Source organism: Numenius arquata, chromosome 18 (genome assembly GCF_964106895.1).
Source record: "Numenius arquata chromosome 18, bNumArq3.hap1.1, whole genome shotgun sequence".
NCBI lineage: Eukaryota > Metazoa > Chordata > Aves > Charadriiformes > Scolopacidae > Numenius > Numenius arquata.
The window spans coordinates 4,750,891-4,774,099 of record NC_133593.1 but is presented as its reverse complement, the minus strand read 5'-3'; the positions used below and the strand labels follow the sequence as shown (position 1 = coordinate 4,774,099).

General features: G+C 44.9%; 1 protein-coding gene across 1 annotated transcript; it reads right to left on the bottom strand.

The window, feature by feature from the left end:
• Nucleotides 1-391: 391 nt before the first annotated feature.
• On the bottom strand, nt 392-16,169 carry LOC141473351 (3 beta-hydroxysteroid dehydrogenase type 7-like). Its single transcript, XM_074160803.1, has 6 exons — nt 15,825-16,169; nt 11,180-11,335; nt 8,196-8,304; nt 3,953-4,052; nt 2,967-3,129; nt 392-1,952 (listed from the first exon to the last, which is right to left on the bottom strand). The coding sequence occupies exons 1-6, from the start codon at nt 15,970-15,972 to the stop codon at nt 1,513-1,515; spliced, it is 1,116 nt and encodes a 371-aa protein (XP_074016904.1). The 5' UTR covers nt 15,973-16,169; the 3' UTR covers nt 392-1,512.
• Between the last annotated feature and the right edge of the window lie 7,040 nt (nt 16,170-23,209).

The following is a 23,209-nucleotide window of genomic DNA, read 5'->3' as shown; positions in this document are numbered from 1 at the left end:
GAAATGAGTTGAAATGACCTCTTCTTCCTGAAGTTCAGACGTTATTTAGCATAAACACAGCCCCTAAGGCCTTCACTGAAGTTGCTGTCTGCCAGTGCGGCAGCTGAATGTGGGCTTTAATTTGTTTTGCTCTGCTGCTAGAGTGCTGCGAGGTAAGAGAATTTGAGTTACAAACTATATGAATTCCACCTCTAAGCTTGCAGACATCAGTTATCCATCCATACGATTAGAAAGTAAGTCAGCCTACGCATTGTTAGTGCAAGAGATTGGAAGTTCCCTTTTACAAGGATGCTATTTAAAAACATATATAACATTCCACGCATTAAGAATAACAGGAAGCATCTTGAAAAAAAGTAGCTCTGGAAAACAGAATTCTTTTTTTCTTTTTATTAAACCCCCAAACAGAGCAAGAACTTGCTGGGCTTTCCTTGTCTTCACCAAAATTATCACTGAAGACTCCTTGAGCGTATGAGCCAGGTACAGCCATCCCACCAGCTGCCTAAGGCCAGGGCAGGGGAGAGGTCCATTTGCTGAGTATGGAAGGAGGTGGAGGCCGGTCAGGATGGGGAACAAAACTGGGTAACTAATTTTATCAAAAAGGTGTTTGCTGTGCACCATCTCTCCTCTGAACCCGTCTCTCCTGTTCCCATGAGTGATCCCTGTGTAGTGGTGGCACCACGGGAATGAGTGAGGCCAGGAAGCCCTGCATCTGTGTGCATGTACCTGCAAGATGATGCTTTCAAATGCACCCTGGTGTTTCACATGACACATAAAATATCTGTGGTATTGGCAAGGCAAGGGTTTGTTTTGCAGCTGGAGAGTTTTGCTCTTTCTCTATCTCAGGATTTCTCAGTGTTTGCAAAATTTCTGCCAAAGAGCTGTGCATGTACTCCCCCTGTACTCGGCACTGGTGAGGCCCCACCTCGAGTACTGTGTCAAGTTTTGGGCCCCATACCACAAAAAAGGCATTGAGGTGCTGGAGCATGTCCAGAGAAGGGCAACGAAGCTGGTGAGGGATCTGGAGAATAAGTCTTATGAGGAGCGGCTGAGGGAGCTGGGGTTGTTCAGTCTAGAGAAGAGGAGGCTGAGGGGAGACCTTATTGCTCTCTACAACTCCCTGAAAGGAGGTTGTAGAGAGGCGGGGGTCGGTCTCTTCTCCCAAGTCACAGGCGACAAGACAAGAGGAAATGGCCTCAAGTTGCGCTGGGGGAGGTTCAGGTTGGATATTAGGAAAAATTTCCTCACTGAAAGGGTTATCAAGCCTTGGAATGGGCTGCCCAGGGAAGTGGTTGAGGCACCATCCCTGGAGATATTCAAAAGACGAGTTGACATAGTGCTCAGGAATATGGTTTAGTGTTGGTGGATTTTTTTGTTTGTTTGTTTGTTTTTTAAGGTTGGACTAGATGATCTTAAGGGTCCCTTCCAACCTAGGCGATTCTGTGATTCTATGTTGTAAAGTTCAGATGGAGCTTGCTGGTATGATAAGCTCTCTCCTTACACCAAACATGCTGCTTAGTTCTTCTTTCCATGCGGTTGGGGGAGTTCCAGGTTCCCTGCAGCTGCTTTCAACCACTGTGCAGTTCTGTGCTTGCTCTCTTCCCAGGTGAAGAGGGGTTTGTACCCAAAATGCCTGGAGGCTTTGTCTGTCTCATAGGAGAAGGTGGTAACTATCGTGTTCAGTAAAGGCAAATTTAGGAAAGGTGGTAGCTTCCAGAAAGGGTACAAGATGACCTTGATTATCCTGTACAATTGTATCATTAACCACATCTTCCAGTAAGGGATGTGTGAGCCTAGTCTCACTGAGGGGTCCATAAAGGACAACAGCTCATGCCTTATCATAAAAACTTTACTTGTTGGAGTGTCATCATAGGAATAATACACTTGTCCTGCAAGTAAGTCTGGTTTCAGCTGCAAGTTCCTTGCTGCAAGGACATGCATCCATGCGACATTCCCTGGAGAAATAAGAGGGGGAGAGAAAACAGGTATTCAGGGGGATCTCAATTTTCCTGTTTACTGTAGAATGACTACATTGGATCTGCCGGCTTCAGTGCTGTGAAGTAGGGAAAGGGCTCTCATCATCTTACTCTGCTGCACTGTAGAGAGACTGAGTAGTTAATCCAGGCCTCCAAGATCCTTTAAACCTTTGGTCTCCCCTTTGAGCTGGACAATTAATGTGCCTTGTGATACTGGTTCATGTGAAGCGAAAGGGCAGTGTTTTGTAGTGAGAGCAGGATGAATGGGAGGCAGCGCTCGAGGGTTTTTATTCCTGGCTCTGCTGTGAGCCTTTGAAGAAGTCACTTGATTTATCTAGGCCTGATTCTTCTCTAACAGCATTTTCAAACTACTGTTATCTGCACTTTTGGAAAAAGACATATAAGTGTGCTGCACAGAAATAACTAAAACTCTGCATGATTTGATGGTGAGTTATACTCCCCTGAAATGCGTTCAACACCACAACAAACTGTTTCTGTAGGTTTTGTGAGTAGTTTCTTGTGCTTGCTAAAATCACTTGCGTAGTACAGCCTTTTTTCAAGGAATTTTACAAGTAGTGTTAGTTTATTTTCTTCTAATAAAGAAGAAATTGTGTCTTTTCAAACAAAAAACATTTAAAAAATATTGCCTGAATTTCTCTCTCTCCCCCGATATGTCCCTTGAAACGTTTACCTAGAAAAAGAAAGATTAGATCTCTATCCTTTTTTCCACTGACTTTTTTTTTTCCCCAGCATTTTCCCTATGTTAAGGGGAAGAAAAAAAAGAAAACCCCTCCCAGGAAAAACAGGGGAATGTAAACAACTGATTTAAAAATTTTAGCCAGTCTAAGTTTTACGGTTATAAAAATATTAGTGCTTATTCACCATACTCATCTCTCTGTCTTGGAAGATTATGGTTAAAGCTGACGTGTAAAATCCCCTGTGACTAAAACAGCCTGGTAGCACTACATCCAAAGAGATCAATCATTCACTCACCCACATATATGTAATTACGCTCTGTGTTTTCAGGCTCCAGGTAGTTCAACACACCGTTCCTAGCTTTGGCAAGCAAATACAACTCTTGAAGAAACGTTGCTTTCTCCCCATACACTGCGTTTGCACGGATGATGCAGGTTGTGAGTTTACCACCGTTGCTCAGCTGTAAAATCAGGGAGGGATGTTAGTGAGTGATGGATTCGGAGATGAAATCTTCCACAGTAATGTTAGGTTTGCCAGATAAAATGCAAAACCTGGGAATATTGGGCTAGAGGAGTCAACATTTGCAGAGGTGCTCTGGACACTTAGGCCTGGTTTGGGTCCCTAAAAATGCAAGGAGGTGCCCAGTTTGGGGTTTTTTTTCCATAGCACACCTGCACTCTTGTGGTGCCCTCTGAGAGATATTGGAAGGAGGGGCGTTAACTCTTCTGCAGTTGTGATGTATAAATGAGCATTTGGAACAACCAAAATCAGGTACCAGAGGAAGGCAGGAAAGCTGACTGGCCTCAAACTGTAACCAGGAAAGAGAGATGCTCCAGGCAGTGATTTAGGACACAAGCCTCATTTTTACATTCTACTTCATCCTCTAGAAGAACTCATCTGTCTGCTGACTGTACTGGGAGTCTAAAAAGACTAGCCAACCGACTTAGGTAGGTGACTGACTCTGGGTACACTAGTATTTTTGATTCTTATATCACTCTTAAATTAGACTTTTATGCAGTATGAACTAGGTGAACCTGGTTTCTTGGCCCCTAATTTAACACAGCTCTTTCCAAAGTCACATTCCTTCTGGTGGAGTTAAAGCACCCTTTGATCTTGTGAGAGTTTGGCAGCTTCCTGGTGGTGTGGGAATATCAGGCTTTGGCAATGTAGTTTATGCATCAAGTTGGATATACACTTTGATAGGAGTTGTGGGGTCTTTCTAACCATCTCTCTCCATCCACCCATCCTTCCAATACCAGGGGTGCTACCATTTTCTTTTGTACCTTTTTTCCATTGGCTTCATACACAAGTTTTTCTGCCATGGCCTTTGTTTTCCCATAAGGCAGCTCCACTTCCCCATTATATTTGGTGTCCTCATTTCCCCTGAAATAGATTGTGAGAGATGATGAGTGACCATGGAATAGAGCGCAGGGCTTGGAGACATTTGTCACAGCATGATTTACTCTGCAGTCCCTGTTCTCGGGGGACTTACCACTGGCTGAGTTATATGAATCTGGGATTCCTGCTGCAGTTTGGGAGAAATAAGGCCTTAAGAAATACTGGATGGTTCTAAGCGTTCATAGGCAGGTTTGCATGAGGGCGGTGGTTTGATTTCTGAGACCTGGATTTATTTTTGTCTAATAGTGTCATTGAAGTAAACAATATTCTGGCAGGCAAATTAGACATCAGTGGAGTTACCTTTTTAAGCAACTCACAAGTGGCTGAACAAGGTGAAAAGAGCACAAGAAGATGGAGGGCAGGAAAATGAGAGCAATCCTATTTCATTTTTTCATTAGAGGTAGAGAAAAACCTCTCATGAGCCATAAACCAAAAGGAGAAGCTGCTGCTTAATTTTCTCACAGAGTTGATTAGAGTTGGGAGGCATTTACCAGTGATGTGGTAGAGCTGCTAGTGATCTCCTGGAGGACATGCAACCAGTGGGTTTGTGCTGGAATTATTCCTTCATCTCCCCTAGCAAATTATGCTTGAGGGGAAGAGTAAGGATGTGGACCTATGATAAAGGGCAAGCAGGGCTTGCAGCCATGCTGGGAACACTTGGTTGCCACTAAGGAAGGCAACATGCTCCTCAGCCTCCTAACTTACGGCTGCAGGGAGAAAAGCCCATGGATCTAACATGTAACTGGCCTCACACACCCTGAAATAATTCCAAGGAGAACCAGTAAAGCAGCTCTATTCCCCACCAGGGCACAGACATTTTGTCCCAGTAGTTCTAGATCAACATTAGTCCATTGTAGGAGTCACTTAAGCAGATTCAGTGGCCTCTGGAGGAGATGGGGAGTGAAGAAACCTTGCATGAAGCACTGGGAAGGACCATCCAGGAATACCACGTGGCCACTTGCTCCCCTGCTGCGATGACTAGCATGGATAGGCACCCGCTGTGTGCTGCAAGAGACTTTCTTCACGTTTTAAAATTAATTTGCTGTATATTTTGCTCTCCTAGAGAAATTCACACTGGGCAAACACCAGACTTTGCCAGGCATAGGGTACCCCCCACACAGGGCAATGAAGAATTATCATGCTCCTTTTGCAGATGTTCCGCTTGGAAGGGTCAAGGGGCCTGTGAGGAGTTCATGCAGCAAATCTGCAGCAGAGTTTTTGTCAAACACTGGGCCTTGAGAGAGAATGCTCTGACTCAGGCTCCATGTTGACCTTGGGCAACTTGCTTTCTCTTTTCCGTGCTTGGATCTCAATGTGTAAAAGGTGGATAATGCTGTTGCTTTTTTCTTGCCTGTTCGGCAGTCTAGTATCTTGTGTGTCAGATATCCCAGCTGAGATCAGGGCCTTCTCCTGCTACAGCTACAGAAATAAATTAGGAGCATCAGAAGTACAGCCTCCCTGTGTACCCTCGGCTTTTATCACAAAGCCCTCCTCCCCTTCCCTGTGTTTACAGGTGATGAGCAAGAGGCAAACCAGAAAACAAGCAAGACAAAAGATTGATTGTGCATGGTTTGTTGCAAGCCCGGGAGAGGTCCAAGACAATTACGGGGTTATCTAGAAGTTCTAGTTTTAATTGCTTTCTTTTTTTTTTTTTTTTTAATCCAAATTTATGTTTTTTTTGCCTTGCAAAGCTTTTGAAAAGCAGCAGCTTCACAAAAGGGCAAACCTGCCTGCGGTTCCTGGGCTGCAGAGCTCTGCTCGTGTTTGCCTTCCCCCACCCCTTTTGAAGCCTGGTAGTAACAAAGAGCTCAGCATAATGCTCTTGCTTTTCAAAACGATCACAGATAACTGAACGCTAATAAGACTGGAGCAGCATTGTCAGAAGGTATCTCAGCGGTTGCTGTCTCGGAGGGATTGAGACTGACAGAGGCATTTTCTATTATTGTCGGATGCTGAGGTGTGAGCATTATCCCTGCACCCATCACCCTGTCCAGAGACTAATCATGCTTTGTCTGTGTCAATTCCCAAGCACGTATAAGTGAGTTAAATAAAATTATACAAGGAATGATGGAGAAAGGGCACAGAGAAAAAGAAAAAGGCAGGCAGGCAGGATCATGGACTGTGAGGGAGAAGAGCAGAACAGATTGGGTGGGGACAGGGGAGCTGAAAAGAGGAGGAAGGGGAAAGCCACATCAGTTGTGCTTTCATTCTGGAAAACAGAGCCGTGCCTGTTTTCCAGTCTTCACTGGGCTCCCTTCTGGGACAAGTGGTGTAATTTTTTACTGGGGGTCTGACCCTTCTCTCATTTTGTATTCTGTAATTCCCTTAGTTTAAAATCAAAACCATTGGAGAAGGAGGACCACGCTCTCAGGCTTTCTCCCAGCATCATGGGAGAACGCGAGTGTGTTCTGCAAAATGAGTTAAAGGCTGTAAGTGGTGGTTTTATTTGCATTTGTGGTGGGGAAGGACTGGGAGTTGGTGGGCAGAGGGTGTTCATGTGTAGCTCTATGAGCATCAGCCCAGATGGGTTTTTGCTTGCAGTTGTTGGTACCACCATTACAAGCCAAAGGACTGTCCTCTCAGGCAAGATTTGGGGTAGAATTTAAGACATCTATTCACATCTATCTCTTTAAGTCACAGAACTAAAATACTAACGAGGATATGCTTGTATCTACGTTCATTTTTAGAAATAATTTAGCTATGCTAATGACCAAATTCCATAGCTTTTCGGTGACACAGACCCTGTAGTGCTCATGGTCCCAAGCGGATTGAGGTTTGTTGCTCTTACAGATTTTTTTTCATAAGCCAGACATTTATTCTACAGATTTGGGTGCTTAAACACTTCTTGAAACAACTGGGTTATGCTATAGCTTACTTGTGAGTATGAAATTTAGCCTTGCAGGTCATTTAAAGTTGTCTTAAGCGTTTTTTTCTAGCTGGGCTCAAATTTCTAGAGCCAAATGACTGAAGCCAGCTGTGTCTAGACTGGCTGCCTATAGAGAAAAAACTTGACTTCAGGCCAATTCCCCTTGCCCACAAGTTTCCATGGTTTGAGCACTCTGTGTGGCTACAGCCATGCTTGAAATCAGCAAGGAGCCTTACAATGGTACATATCAGACTGCAGCTATCTCTACTTGACTTCAGATTTAACCTAAAACTTCAGCTCCTGCTCTTCAGAAATATCAGTCCAGTTCTCAAGGTGTAAGCACTGTTGCCCCATGAATACAAAAGGTATCCAGGTGCTGAGTCCTAAGCGGGAGTGTGAGCTGGTTGTGAAAGTCAGTTCTGGATCTCAAAGGTCTGTAAGCTAAAGCTCTGCTTCTTCTTCTGGGTCTGTGGGTCAGTCTCGTAAGAGCCACATACAGAAGAGATGGCTTGAGCATAATGCTCAGAAGTGAAAAAGTCCAGGAGTTAGGTCTCATAAGCATATTGCCAGGAAGAAGGATTTTGAGGGCTAGAAGGGTGCAATTTACAGGTCAAACCCAAGTCACCCGAGAGTGTAACTACACGTGAATACTGCAGGGCAACTTCACACCAAATGCATCTGGCCCTAAAACTACATGGCCAACTAACTTTCCTCTGAGATAGTGCGAAAGTAGTCTTCATGCATTTGACCACATTTGATAACGGGAGCTGGGTACAGGCTTGCTAGCAATTCACTATGGAGCCGAAAAGAGGAGGGAGAGTGGGTGGGTAACAGAAGAGCATCACCTGCGCTTTGGATTGACTCAGTGTGAGGGGAGAGCAAAAACACTGACCCCACAGCAGGATACAACTTGACCATATCACAAGCCTTTAGCACCTGAGACCTTATCTGAAACTGATTGAGGGCTTAGAGGAACAGGGCGGTACATACAGGGGACGGCCTGGAGGTGCAGTTGGGTCATACATCTTAACTGACTCTTTCAGTCAGTGGTATCCATTACTGGTCAAGTTTAGGTTGGGAAGAGGTGTGGTTCCTGAAAGTGAAGAGCTGCAAAGAAGCGTTTTCAAGAAAGAGTTGAGGAGTAAACAAGAAGGGGAACACGTATCTTCTCCTTTGTAGTCACGGCAAAAATCTCCACCTCGTTGCAGTTTCATTGCTGTTTAGCTGGAAATCCAGAGTAATGGAGATTTGCTTAGCCTTACCTGAACATGGGCTCACATGAGGTATTGGGTCCCACCGCAGCAATGGAGCTTGTGTAGACAACGTACGGGACGTTCAGGGCACAGCAGGCTCTTAACACATTTTCAGTACCTGGGAGTGAGGTTGTGAAGGTCAAACATTGACCACCTTGCCTTGATTCCTGTTGCGCAAATCAAAAGAGGTTTCTAGGCTTGGGATTCTGACTTGGAACAGATCCATCTTTTTTATGGCTGAGAAGATGTAAAGCCACAGGTCGAGGCTGCTGTTCCTCAGGTATGTTTGCACAGGAATGGATGGTTTGTAACATGAGAGCAGCACTTACATCTATAACTATGTGACTTGACCTTTACGGTTATTGATGATTGACTTAATTTGGATTTAATAGTTGCTAACAAAAGGAAAGCCAACAGCTCAGCAGAGCAAAACTCCATGGTTTCCATCTTTTTTGACTCATGGGCAGACTGTCAAATGGTGAACTGCAGCCTTCTGGCAAAAGGATTGGTGTTTTAGTTGCATATATTGCTCTACAGAAGTTCTGCAGGATGACTGCAGGGTGAAAATCATTGCAACAGATTCTTGATAGCCGCAGAATTTTAAATAAAATAGTTTGCAAGTCCACATGAAATCCAGATGAATCTGAAGCACGGTTTGGTTTAAGAAAGGTTGCTGTGGCTGAACTTGTGGGTCAGCATGTGTGGGTTTTGTTTGGTTGGGTTTTGGAGGGAGAGGGTGGGTTTAAATGATTTATGAGTCTTCCAGGTATGGTTTCTGCATTCGTTATGATTTTGAAAGAAGTTGATTCTACGAGAACCTCAATGACAACAGCATAGCTATGGTTGGATACTGAGGGCCTTCAAATCTGATAAGGCAGATCTTAAAGGAAGCTGCTCCTGGGGTTGGTTTCCGGAAGTCTCCGTACTATTTATACCTGGCTAATCAGGCTCTGCCCTTGAGCCTTGCTGCAGATCTTGCGTGGGGAAGGCTTGCAATTTCTCTGTTCTCTTGGTTGTTAAGGGCATAATCTGAAATTATCAAGGAAATCCTGAGTTTCGGATAATTTCAGAGGGCATGAATCTATATGAAGAACCTGGTGGAAAAGAATCAATTTACTTCTCCATGAGCCTATCACAATATGTGAAGTTAACCGAGAATCCCTGTTGAGAAACATCACTGGAAACAGCTGAGTTAAAATCCATTCATCTTAACAAAAAGCAGATTAAAAAGTCTTTAAGTGACTTGATAGAAAAAATAATTCTTGTAGAGGAGGGCTCTTCAATCTAGTCAACAAGACTGTAACAGGATTTGGCAGCCAGTGGTTGAAACAGAGAAAATCAAAGCAGAAGATAGATGTAAATTTTTGCCAGAAATGGTAATTAACCATAGCCACACTAATACTCTTCAGCATTGTTATGGCTTGCTGAAAGACATGATAGATAGCCCATTAACTTGCAGTCCTTAATTCTAGGCAAAAAGTCTTTTGAAAAGGCATAGTCCAATTTAGCCACAAATTGTTGGGCTCAAGGCAGTAATTGGATGAATTTCCATGGCCTGAGTTACACAGAGGAGCCACCTAGAGGACTATATAGTTGACCTGTCCTGACCCTATTTTTTTTTCTCCATGAAATCTACAGCAGGTATCAAATACAGTTCGTATTTATTCTTTTACCTGCTATGATTTTGGTAGAAAACTTTAGACTAATCTCCCAATTTCAAGATTTTGAGAAGTCCTAGTGAGGGCAGCAGCCTCATTTTAGGGAGGTCTACATGAAGCCATCCAAGGGGAGGCAGAAATAAGGCTCCTGTTAAGACATCTCAAACCATGCTCCTCCAAGAGGCGCTCAGTCACCAGTCACATGGGAAAAACTTTGCGTGTGTGGTTTTCTGGGACCATCACAAACATCTGCAAGAGGTTTGGGTTGCTGAACAGGGGAGTTGCCCGGTGTTCACTGCTATCTGTACAAACCTCACTACGCTGGAGTACCTTGCTCATAGCAAACAGACAATGAAGGGGAAGATCTTGCAAAGCCATTAAAAGACAGCAGGAACCCTCAGGCTCTGAATATTCTCAGTACACATGCACACAAGCTCTTAAAAGCATCTGGTTTTGAAAGCAACTACAGCAATGAAAAGAAGGATGGAATTTAGATGTTGCCCTTGAATGCATCAGCAAATAGTAGGAGCCCTAAGCAGTAACTGAGTTTGAGATATATATATATATATAAAAAATATATAAAATTCCTTCCTTGTGGTTAACAACTATTTTAGTAGCTAACAGCCTGAGGTGCCATTGGAATTGCTGCTGTAATAGGGATTTCATTATTTTTATAGCCTGTGCTTATTTCCTAGATTTATGAACAATTTTTCTTTAAGCAGATCTTGCACCTAACATGAAATCAGCTCTTGGTGATAGGAAGAAAGTGTTGTGGAGCTCTCAGCTATGTGTGGCTTGTAGACACGTAATAGTTGTGAACTCTGACTATAATTAATACAACACCCCCTTAAATAGCGTGGATGCAGTTCGACTGGTCTAGTCTTGCACTGGTATAGAGTGTAGATTTTTCTCCCTGGGAAAGCTATCTAGAACAGGAGTTTTAATTGCTGTCCTTGTCACATACTAAACAGTTTCTTACCACTATAGGCATGTTCTGAATCACCTCAGTACTATTCATGAAAGTTACACCCTTGGCCAGAATAACTATATAATAACTGGGTCCAGATTTGACTTCCTAAGATGAAGCTTTAGCAGCAGAGAGGAGCAGCATGGCCTGCCCTGAGCAAGGACAGAGGGGCAAAGGCAGAAACTTCCCCGCTGGAAAGGAAAGGTCCTGGGCACCTTTCTCGTCCCATAGCAGACTGGTGCGTGTGAAATTCAGGGGACAAGGGAGCTCTAAATAAGAGAGGATATGTTTGTTGCAGCCTCTCATGTGACTACACCAAGGCGTGTGAATTTCAGGCTGTATTTAATTGCTTGTTTTAAAGAGCTTACCCCCAACGTTGACCGTTCGCATTTCCGAGAAGGGCACGGTGTTTTTGTAGTCCACAATAGCAGCTGTGTGAATAACCACGTGAACTCCTCGCATGGCAGCAAGGAGCAGATTGTAGTCTCGAATGTCTCCTTTCATCACTGTCACGCGAGTGGTAGCTGGAGAAAAAGAATATAACCATAGATGCAGGGGGGGTGAAAGGTACAAATCAGCATCCTCACCTTCTTACAGAGTGAGGATCCTGCTCGGAAAGCTTTCTTCTCTGCAGGGCAAGCTGAAGTGAAGCACACTCTGGCAACTGTGCCATTTGAATACATTGCACCAGGGGAAAATACATCCCTATTTTTTCAACCGCAAGAAGCCAGATCTGCATCTGCTTTAATTCAGCACAGCACTTTGCCAGTTTGCACCAACTGTGGGCCAAAATAACCATTACTGTCGTGGCAAATCTCTAGTATGTACCCAAGGATGGTGCTGAGCAGGAATGGGAGGCTGTTGGCCCAGCGCTGCAGCTGGTTGCAGGACTTGCTCCAGTACATGTGAATGAGTGAAACTGTGCCAGACAACTTCCTTAAGATGGAAGATTTTTAGAGCTTACTGGGAGTAACACCATGTGAGTTCAAGGGACATTGCACAGAGCTTTATTTAAATTGCAAATACTACAGATAGGACAGGAAAGTAATGTAAAAGTTTCATAGGAAATTCCTTCCTTTGACCCATTCAGAAGTGGTTTTCTTTCCCCTATCTCCTTTTTCCCCTTTTCTTCTCCCTCAAAATTGCTGCTCCATACACAGCTAGTGTTGGCATCTACTGCTAATTTTCTTGCTTTGAGACAGTGTTGTAACATTTAAGTGGGATTTTTTTTCCCACTTTTTTTTCTGTAGTTGGTAATAGGCCAGCAAGAAGTTGGGGTTAGGAAGCTCTACTCCTTGGGGCTTTGGGAAGGAGAGCTCTCTTCTGCCCTAGGCTGGTGGCTTCTTGGAGAGCCCCATGCAGCCAGGGATCAGGGTAGTGACTTCTGGAGGATCATGCACATGAGCAGCTCAGGGAAGAGTCTGTGACTCCAGCTGTGGAAGTGTTATGGTATTACGGTATGGAAACCTGCAGTGAACCGCCCCCAGGACAAAGGGGTCAAAGAACAGGGGTTTTCCTCGTGAACTCAAAGGAGAAACACAATTCAAGACAGCAGGTCAGCTGGCTGAGTATCTGCTAAGAAACATGGCACATGGGAAGAGGCAGAAGTTTTACAAAAAAGGTCAAGCTGATTTCTTAATTAGCATAACCAAGATTTGGTGCACTAGCTCATAGGGGTTCTAATATTAAATTGATTTAAAACATGAGTTGATTCAGCAAGAATAGAGTAGGAAAAGAAAGAAGGCATTGCCTACAGAGTAGAGGTAATACACTTGTCTGGAGGAGGATGGTCCTACTGAAGGTTTCTGCCAGTGCTGGAAGGTGGAGCAGGGTGTTAGCAACTACATGGGGGGGTGTGTGGATTTTGCTGCTGCTTAGTGGTGAGGGAGGGCCCATAAGCACCCAGTTGAAGCGTTAAATAGCCTCTTTTGCATCACCTGTCCCCTTAGGACAGTGCTTAGGAATTAGCTGGTGCAATTAAGACCAGCGAGAGAACGTTGAGAGCTCAGCCAAAACCAGTGAGAATACAAGGCAAGTAGGAGAAATTTTCAGATTGGTAACGCCCAATGAGCTTTATCCAGGGCTACTAAAGAAGTGAGGGATGTCACTGCAGCTTTATTCCCTTACCAGCTGCTTTGGAGAACTTTTGGAGGAGGCACTGGAAGAGTGGAGTAGAGCAAATGAAACACCTGTGCTTAGAAAGGAGGTAAAGAGGAGCCAGGAAATTACAAAACAGCTTGATTTCAACCCCAGGAAATTCAGGAACACACACTTCAACATGTGTGTGAGCACCTGTGGGATAATAAGGAGAATAGAAGCAGCTGACATGGATTTGTCAAGAACAAATCAAGTCAGATAAACCTCCTTTGTTCTTATGACAAGTTAACAGGCTGTACAGATACTGTAGAACAGGTCAATGTCATCTATCTTGATTTTAGAAGCGCTTTGGAAACTCTGTGTCATTCTCGTAAGCGAATTGGTAAAACATGGTCTAAGTAAGCCACATTAGGGTGAGCACAAAGCTGGCTGAATTACAGTTCCCAGGGAATTGCCAGCTGTGGTAGGTGGCTGCCCTGGGGCTCTCCAGGGCTTATTGCTGGATTTCAGTCTTTTTCTTTTTTTTTTTTATTGTTTTCATCAAGAATCTGGCAGATTTGTTCATTAGATTAGCAGATATCATTAGACTGGGCGGGACTCGAATATGCTGGAGAATTAGAATACAAGCTGAACGTAACTAATAGAGCCTGGAAAACAAAAAGGTGAAATTTGATAGGGACAAAGCGGAGTTGTTTGGCTCAGTAGGGAAGAGGCAGCAGATCTTCATGAGAGAATTAAACTGGGCCAGGGCAGCTCAGGAGCTATTGCCTGTCCACAGGGTCTTGCAGCTGTGAAAAAGGCATAATGGTACTGGCAGGTACAAACAGGAGAATAGGTTGCAGGACAGAAGAAATAAATCCATCAGCTTTACTCTGTCCTAACCTTGGTGCTGCTCTTCCAGAAGAAAGCAATGCCAGTGCCCAGAGATACAGAAAGCGTGAGCTGAGCAGCAGAGAGGAGCACATGAGACCTGTTGTAGCCTAAAGGAGAAACCAGCATGAAGTAGGAAGGGGTGATGCTTTTTAAATCATGAAGATTGTTGTAAAAAATGACAGTATTAATCTATTCTATCTGGAAGGTAAAACGAGAAATCAGAGACTTAAATTGCAGATTCGACTGTACCAACAGTAATGGCCTGATGGTGCAGAAATTGGGTCCCCGAGGTGGCCTGGGGACAGGACAGGAAAACATCTCTCAGGACGGTCATGGGGAGCTGATTCTGCCTTGGAGAGAAAGCAACAGGGGGTTGGCATGGCCCCTCAGGGCTGCTTCTGCCTCATGTTTCTGTCATTTGCTGTGGTGTTAGGCCACGGACCTCTCCTGGAGCACAGATTATGGCAGCTCCTTAAGCTTTAAACAGGTTTGGGTTTGGTTTTTTCAATTATGGGTGCTTTTAAGGCAATCGGCTACCTGAAGCCTGGGGAAACCAGTCTGGTGAGTTCATCTGCGAGGGAGGATTTCTGACGGTGATATTTCCCTGGGAGTCTTCTAACTTGCTTTAAGTGTATCTCCTTTCTATTGGTATCTCCTAACAGATAGGATCTTCTTTATCATTTTTTCCTCTCCCATTCGAAGCAGTTGAAGGTTTGGGCAGTGGCAGAGAGGGAGTCCTAGCCCACCATTAGCCATGCAGAGCACCGTGAGCTGTGTTGGCTCGTTTAGGGTGGGTATTCTCAAATCCAGTCAAACAGGTTGCTTTTCCCCAACATACCTCACTGTAACCAACCCCGGTGAAATAGCAGAAGGCAGTTCTCAGGATACGATCAAATGGATTAATTTAATATCTTTGAGCGTTTGCTGAGACTCACCTCTTCCTTTTTTTATGCACAGCACAGTAAGGCTGCTACAGGTTTCTCTCCATTATTTCTGTAATTTATTTCGCAATATCTGCAGCAGATGCTGAGCTTGAGTCTATTATTGCCAGGCTTTTTTGGTTGTTTTTCTCAGAATTGGTAACTGGTTGGAGCAGTTCAGGAGCATGTTTTTTTGTCCCTTTGCTGTTAGTCAGACTGGTTGAGCAGAGACAACCGGGCGAGCCAAGTTCCTGTGCCAGGTACTGATAAGGGGAAATAACCCTCAAGGGTTAATAGCAGGGCCATTGCTTGGCTTAAACTGTGTATCTATAGCCTAAAGCCATCGCCAAGGTGTTTAGGCAAAGAAGGGATGTGTTGAAACCCTAAAGTGGTCACATCGGCCTCGCAGGGAGATAAGGGAACAATTGGTATTCAAAGAAGGAACCCAGTTGTCCTGACAGAGCGATCATCTGGTTTCCCAAGCAACACATTAACATTAAAAGCGAGAGGTACGCAGCGAGGAAGACCTGGCCTTCATCCCCGAGACCCCGGCCCACGACCACCAGGAGACACTGCGCATGTGCGGCCGGGAGGAGTTAAAGGCGGAGACCATGGAAATGATTTCTCGTAACTCATTGTAATAAAGACCGCCTTTTCGGGGAAAGGTCATGGATATATATAGGGGCCTCTTGAATATGTAAAGTCTGATTGTATAAATCCTGAGCTAACTGCCGCGGTGGGCGCGCACGGTTTCGGTGGGGCGACCCCCCGTGCTGCCCGGCGCCGAATAAACATAGCGACTTTGCAACCCCACGGGTTGTGGAGCCTGCCCTCCGCACGTCAGCACTCGGTGCGCATGTTGCTCCTTACACCTGATCCCTCAGTGGGGGCTTAGATCCTCCCTGTGACAGATCTCCTGGGGTTACACACTATGGATCTTTTTGCTTTGATTTAGTTCCGTGCTGAAAAATCTCTCCGAGCTGGAGGTTATCCTTCATGTGCTCTATTTAATCCAGGTTCCTACCCCGTGCCTGTACCTGTGGCATCTCCAACATAATACCAGCTGTCTTGGAAGGGAGGGTTAGTTATGGCCGCTGAGTAGAAGCCGATGCCCTTTTCTTACCTGTGGTGAATTCTTCTACTTCTTCTCTTGCTACTGAATCAAAAGCTCTGACTTCTTTGATGTAGTCCTGTTGAGACAGGAGCTCTACGATCTTCTCCCCTATAAAACCACATCCTCCTGTCACCAGGTAGACCCGGGCTCTATCCATTTCTGAAGTTGTTTTTGTGGTTGAGGAGTAGAGAGAAGGTTGCTGCCAAGATCCTATCACGCGCTGTTAATCTCTCAGCCAGTATGTTTTCTGAACTAAGTCTAAAGTTTAACTGTCGTATAAAGTTACTGGCTGAACTGGCAGACCACGTGGACAGCGGCAGCGGTGAGTGCTGCGGCTTTAAATTTGATTTAGATGGAGACGGAGAGGGGGCTTCCCGGAGACGGAGAAGCCGAAGGAGAGCGGAGAGGCCCGAAGCGAGTCGGGAATCTCGCGAGGGAGCCGCGAGGGTGACGTTCCTGGGGGCGGGCCGGGCGAGCCGCGGCAAATTTAAAAGCGGCTACGGCCGCAGCAGGGGCAGAGCGCGTGCCGGGCGCACGTGAGCGCAAGGGCGGGTACGTTAGCGCGCAGGCGCACGTGCGCAGAGCGTGTGGGGCTCGTGCGCAGAGCGTGTGGGGCTCGTGCGCGGGACAAAAAGGGAGAGTCTGAGGGGGAACGGTCCGTTCGGGCTCAGGAGAGGAAATGGCGACGAAACGCCCCAAAGCCCCTGTGAAGAACCATGTGGGAACTCAGACCGAGCTCCCGCGCCAGGACGCGGCCGTACAGGGCCCCGGCTGCACCGAATGCCTGAGCCTGGCTGTGGTACCACAGGGACCCAGAGACACCCATTGTGTGCGACGGGCAAGGAAGAACCTCATGAGGTTCAACAGGGAAAAGTGTAGGGTCCTGCACCTGGGGAAGAAGAATGTTAGGCACCAATACAGGTTAGGTGTGGACCTGCTGGAGTCAAGTTCTGAAGAGAAAGATCTGGGGGTCCTGGTAGACAGCAAAATGACAATGAGCAAGCAGTGTGCTCTTGTAGCCAGGAAGGCCAATGGAATCCTGGGCTGCATAGGGAAGAGTGTGGCTAGTAGGTCAAGGGAAGTCATTCTCCCCCTCCACTCTGCACTGGTGAGGCCACAACTGGAATACTGCATCCAGTTCTGGGCTCCCCAATTCAAGAGGGATAGGGAACTACTGGAAAGAGTCCAGCGAAGGGCAACAAGGATGATTCAAGGATTGGAGCATCTCCCTTATGAAGAAAGGCTGAGAGAGCTGGGACTCTTTAGCCTGGAGAAGAGAAGGCTGAGGGGAGACCTTATCTATTTAGACCGTATCTAAAGGGTGGGTTGAAGGAGGAGGGAGCCAGACTCTTTTCAGTGGTTGCCAGTGAGAGGACGAGGGGCAACGGGCACAAGTTGGAACATAGGAGGTTCCACTCAAATATGAGAAAAAACTTCTTCAGGGTGAGGGTGCCAGAGCCCTGGAACAGGCTGCCCAGGGAGGGTGTGGAGTCCCCTTCTCTGGAGATTTTCAAGACCCGCCTGGATGCAGTCCTGAGTAACATGCTCTGACATGCTCTGGGCAATCCTGCTCATCAGGGGAGTTGGACTAAATGATCTTTATGGTCCCTTCCAACTCTAAAAATTCAGTGAAATTCAGTGAAACATTAACTCCATCCAGTTATATATAAATCAGGTTTTCATTGGCACAGTCACACAAGTGCTGCCACAGACATACCAGTGCTGTGTCCAGGCCAGTTCCGGGCTCTCTGACTCAGCCTTTCCCTTCTACCACAGTAGCCCATGATCAGCAGGGCACCCCCAGCTTGCCTTGGTATGTGGCCAGTCTCAGTCCAAAATTTTGATGCCAGAAGTTTTCCATCCTGGACGGCCCTTTCCCACGGGCTGGGTTGTCAGTTGTTGTAGCCCAGACCTCTGTGGGCGCTGCACAAAGATGGTGTGTCCTAGAGGCATGTTTAGCGTGACCGTCCTCCAGTGTGAAGCTACACGCCTCCTGTTCCCATCACTAGTGAACTTGTATACTGGTGTATAGTGGCAGATCTGGCCAGAGCTGAGCTGTGCTGGGGACAATACAGGAGTCAGGAATGGGCAGCTGCAACTTTACCGTCACCAGCTCTGCCAGTTCGATTGTCTAGTATGGCTCTGCTGAATGAATCCTTCTTGGAGTGGGAATATATACATGCACACGCACACAGAGATTTATCTAGGAAGAGAAAACCCTCTCTTAATTTGAAAAATGTCTAGTAGTAAAAGCTCTTAACACATCCTTTGGCATCTTGTTATAATGGTTAATTATCATCACCTTTAAAACAGTGCGCTGTTGTTTTTCATTTGCCAGCTAGTGGCTAATATACTTTTTCCTTGCTAGGCTGCAAAGGCTGCATGCTATCCAGTTCGGCAGGTGGAGGTGAAAAAAAAAAAATTAAAGAAAAGTAGCAATTGGCTTTGGCTAAGGGTGCTTAATCCTGTCCTAAGGGGTGGAGGGCGCTCTGGCATGGCTGGTTTTCTCTCATAGTCTGAGAGATAAGTTATGTTGGGCCTGATCAGCTACCAGTCGCTCTTTGAAGCCAGGCAAATTATTTCCTGAAGTCTGGAGTAGTCAAATAATTTCCAATCCATTTTCGAACCAGCTCGTCACTCGTTTTTGTGAACCGTAAACACACTATCCTAAAAGAGGTAGCAATGATAAATAGGGTAATGTAATTTCCCTGCTTACGTTTTCTTTATAATACGTATTGTAGCTGCCTTTCTGGCCATCGTGTTGCTTGGGAAGCTGAGGAGTACTTTGTTCCCATACCAGGCTTGCTGTTTCCCTGTCCCCAGTGTCTGATCTGTGCCCATGGGTTACAGATGCTCCTTCAGGCTGTGCCGGGGTGAGGACACTCCTGGTAGCCCTGCCCTGGTTGTGTACAACAGGCTGAAATGTGGAGAGCAATATTGTTGGAGCCATTCTTACTATAGAGGTAATGTTTCTCTCTCTTTTAAAAAGAAAGCTGCGTAACAAGTTGGTACTTTGCTGAGCTTGTGGCTAATGAAGAGTTAACACAGTGTATTCAATGAGTAACTGTGTTTTGTTGTGTGTGTATATATATATATATATATTTAATCAACTCCTGCTAGAAGTTCAATCTGTTCAACTCTACCATTGATTTTTCTTGTGCTGTGTTAAGCATTAGGAAAAGCACTGTTTCCCCTTGCTGTGATTACAATCAGTGGCCATAATGGCCCAGAAACCAACACGGGTCTGATGCTAGTTTGGCGCTTGGCAGGCCAGTGCAGCCACAAACGTCCCGAGAAATTAATTTAGCCTTTTATCCAGCAACTGCTAATCTGTACAGTAGTGATTAACAGAACTGCCTTCCCTCAGAGGACTTTTTGCAAGGATAAATATATCAGAGTTGGAGGTGTTAGGACACAAAAACCAAGATAAATACACCCTGAGAGACTCAGAGAAGGGCTGTATGGGAATGTTTGGCATCAAGTAACCTTGAATATGTCCTCATCAGGGATGCAAAAAGCTGTATGAAGCAGAGGCCTTGACACTGTGGACGGGTTCCCAGTGTTTACAAGACTTAGACTGTGCTACGATATTGGTATCTGCATATCTGCAGTGCAATCTGATCAGGAGGGGAACAAAAAGTTGGCTGTGATTCAGATATGTCTTGTTTTCGATAGCATATAAAAAAACAAGTTCAGAAACCAGAACTGTCACGTCTCTGACAGAAACAGCGCGGGTTCTCTCCTACAGCTTACATAGAGCAAAGCCTCCCTTTGCAAACAGATCCGTAGTTGGTAGCATCTAAATAGGTAGTTGTTCCCATAGTAGGAAGGTTTAAAAAAAAAAAAAAGTCCCTAACCACATCCTCTGCTAACAGTTTGAATTGTCACATCAGGTGACAAGTCAGGGGTTCTACATAAGCCCAGAGGCAAATTCAGAGAAAGCACAAGTGGGCAAACACAGCCACTTCTGGAGGAGGCAGATGCCCAGGAGGTACCAGGGGATCACGGAGAGGGGGCCCGGGCAGCTGTTGCTGTCTTAGATTGGCCGACTCTACTTCCTTGAGCTGTAAGGAAACTTAGGAGAAAGTGAGGCAAGTTACAAGTAACAGATTTTAATTTAGAATCATAGAATCATTTTGGTTGGAAGAGACCTTTAAGTCCAGCCGTTAACCCAGCACTGCCAAGTTACCGCTGAACCATGTCCCTCAGCACCACATCTACCCGTCTTTTAAATACCTCCAGGGATGGCGACTCCACCACTCATAACACTTGTGCTCTAAATAGACACTCTTAAGCGCTGCAGAATTGCTTGAACTTGCTCTGAACTTTGTAAATACAGGACACCTGACAACTTATTCATTTACAGTATGTTTATTTCTCAGTGCATTACATGAAAGGTCTTTGGTATTTGTGGGTTCTTGAATACTGTTCCCACTCTGCTCTGTAAGAAAATGCTGAATACAAAACATTCCATATACAGTAACAAAACCCATAGCAAATAAAGAGAAATAGATATTTTGAACAATAACATAGCAATATGAAAACAGATAAGTAACCATGCAAGAGGTGGAACAAACAGGTTGTGTTTATAACAAACATTAGAGCCTGCCATAAACGAGTTCATCGTGTCAGATGACATCTACTCTTGCTCTAAGTTAAGCAATTACATGATTGCAAGATACTGCGTATGGCTGCCCTATAAAGACCAAATGGTTGTAAAGGTTATTACAACGAGAGAAGCCGGGACCATTTGCACACATACGAAACACACTGATATAAATAAAAAAAAAAATACTGTGTAAAATAACTAGTGAAAAAGTTACCATTTCCTTCTATGGATGGGAATGTGCTTTGTGGGCAATTATAGCACCTTTGAATTGCTTGGTTTCAATGCAATCACAGAAACTGCAAGTAGTTTAAACCCCTACACCAGAACGGAATGTGATCTCAAATAAGAGGCTGTAAACGTGTAGGAGGATGGATTTCCAATAAACTGTATCGAGCAGTAATTCCAGAAGCTGATTGTCTTTTAGACGCCTTTGTTGCAGTGGTCAGGTTCCTACATTAAAATAGTTCATTGCAGAGACTGGGATTGAGCCCCAGTCCCAGAACCAAACTCTGCGCTCTGCTCCCCTGAAAGCAGCACCAGTCCATGCCAGCTGAAGAGCTGGATCTGATTTCTGTGGCCTGTTCCTGTGAAAATTGACAGCAAAATCACTGTGGAATTTGGTGGGAGCAGGTGAGGTGAATTTCTCTCTAGTTTATTTCCGTTTCCCTGGGTTGCTACCAATTCTTTACAGTAAGTGCAAATTCGATACTCTGGAGAGAAGCGTTCTGCACCTCCCAGGAGCACCAGATTGCTGGTGAACGTGAGGGTGCACGAATTGCAAAGATTTTCGGTTGTGCAATGTGCTGCTGCTGCTGCTTCTGGTTAGCTCAAGGCAAGGAAAATGCGTTACCACTACCAGAACCGATCCAAGTCAAAAACACATTGGAGCTCAAAGAAACATTAAGAATTTCCAAAAAAAATCTTAGGAAAAGAAGGAAAAGAACACACTACGGTATTGCACAGTATGCATGTAAGATAAAGCACTAAACATTTCAATTAAAATATAATTCTAAATGAGCACGCATTCAAAATAAATCCACCCTCTAAGTTACGTAGACATGGCAAGATGCGTTATATGCCCTGGCTAAAATGAATCTTAGTATCCTGCCTAAGATGGAAAATGTGGTTGGAGCAGTTTGCTTAGTCATGAATACCATTAATGTCAGCATGTGAGGCTGCGTTCACCTTTAAAACATAATTAAACTGGGACTGCACAACAGTGTGGTCCAACCCTGGTGTAAGTAGAGAGGAATGAAACCCCCAGCTGAGAGAGAAAGTCCAGTTGGTATAATCCTACTGTCACCCAAATTAAAGATACAGTACCGCATATGAGAGAGATGTAGCTAAATAAAGCAAGAAGTGTGGGGAGAAATAAATTACATAGCTCATACAGAAGTCTGGAAAAGTCAGTAATTAAAACGGTTGCAACCCAAACCTAACCAGTCTTTTGACAATTGACTTGGCAGGATTCATTGCAAACAACTTCCATTAAATTTCCTTTCATCTTGCCAGTAATTTGTTTTAAATAATTTAAAATCCAAAAATCTTAGTCAATACGAATGACTTGAAGAGACTACTCATCAGGCTAATGCAATAGCTTTGAACTCAGGAAGACAAACTTGGAGGAAGAAAAATTTCTCTTTTAATTCAGTGTGAAGGCTCCAGAACGTCAGGGAAGTGAAAACAGCCCTATTGTACTCCCTCGTCTCCAAATTCAACCCCGTAGCTACAGGACCAGTGAAACAAAATTTTGCCATTTCCCTTTTTAAAGATTGCTTTGTTTAGTTTGGTTCCTGAAATTGCCATGAGGAAGCTTTGTTAACGTGGCAAGTGACTCCAGCCAGCACCAGCCTGCCCAGCGCACACGTTTAGAACTGAGCTGTGATTTCTCCTTGGTGTTCAGGGCCTGATTTTCCGACACCCACTGGTGGGCACATGGGATTCTCTCCTGGAAGCCACCGGCTATGTCTTGTAGTGTCCATGTGATCCCTATTGATCCCTAGACGGTCCCTATTACAAAGAGGTAATCAAGTACTTCTCAATTCCTACGTAGTAACCAGCCTGTAAAGGGGAAAACATCTTTTTTTGTGCATTTAATTCTTAAATGGAAAGATTATTCCAAGAATATATAGAACAGGGGGACATGGGCTGCTGTACAGCACTTTGGTCAGTCACTAGATGTTGAAAAGCTGAGCTGTTTGTATTTGTGGTTGGTTTTAGGCTGAGAGCTGGTTGCCAGACACTGATTTAATTCAGCGTGCTTTATATACATCCTGTCATTAGAATTAGCACTGGATTAAGAGTTAGTGCTGGGTTTGAAACTAGGATGCGTTCAGGAAACCTTATTTAATTCTCCCAAAAGGATTACGAATACAGGATGACTGCTTGAGGTCAGTAACCTTATTGACTTGGGCATTTTTACTTGTTTTCTGACTATCTCAGGCTCCAGCTGTAACTTAGAGTACAGGAAGGCAAAGGAACGCTGGAGCCTGAAGCATCAGCTCTTGGCAACACTCTGCCTTCACTTCAACCATTGGAGTCCTGTGGAAAGAGAGCACCCGGTTGTACCTTCCCTTCAACTCCCCAAAATTTTCTAACACTTCAGGCTTGTTTCTTTGAAACATCCGAAGGAAAACTTGGGCATATGGAAGTACAACCTGAACTACGTGGACTGCCTCCTGAATGAGCTCCACCGCTGGCATTAACCAAGCAGCTCGAGGATTCAAAAGCAGGGCAAGTAAATGCATTTCTTGCAGCCTCCCAGCCAGTTAAACCAAGGCTGTTT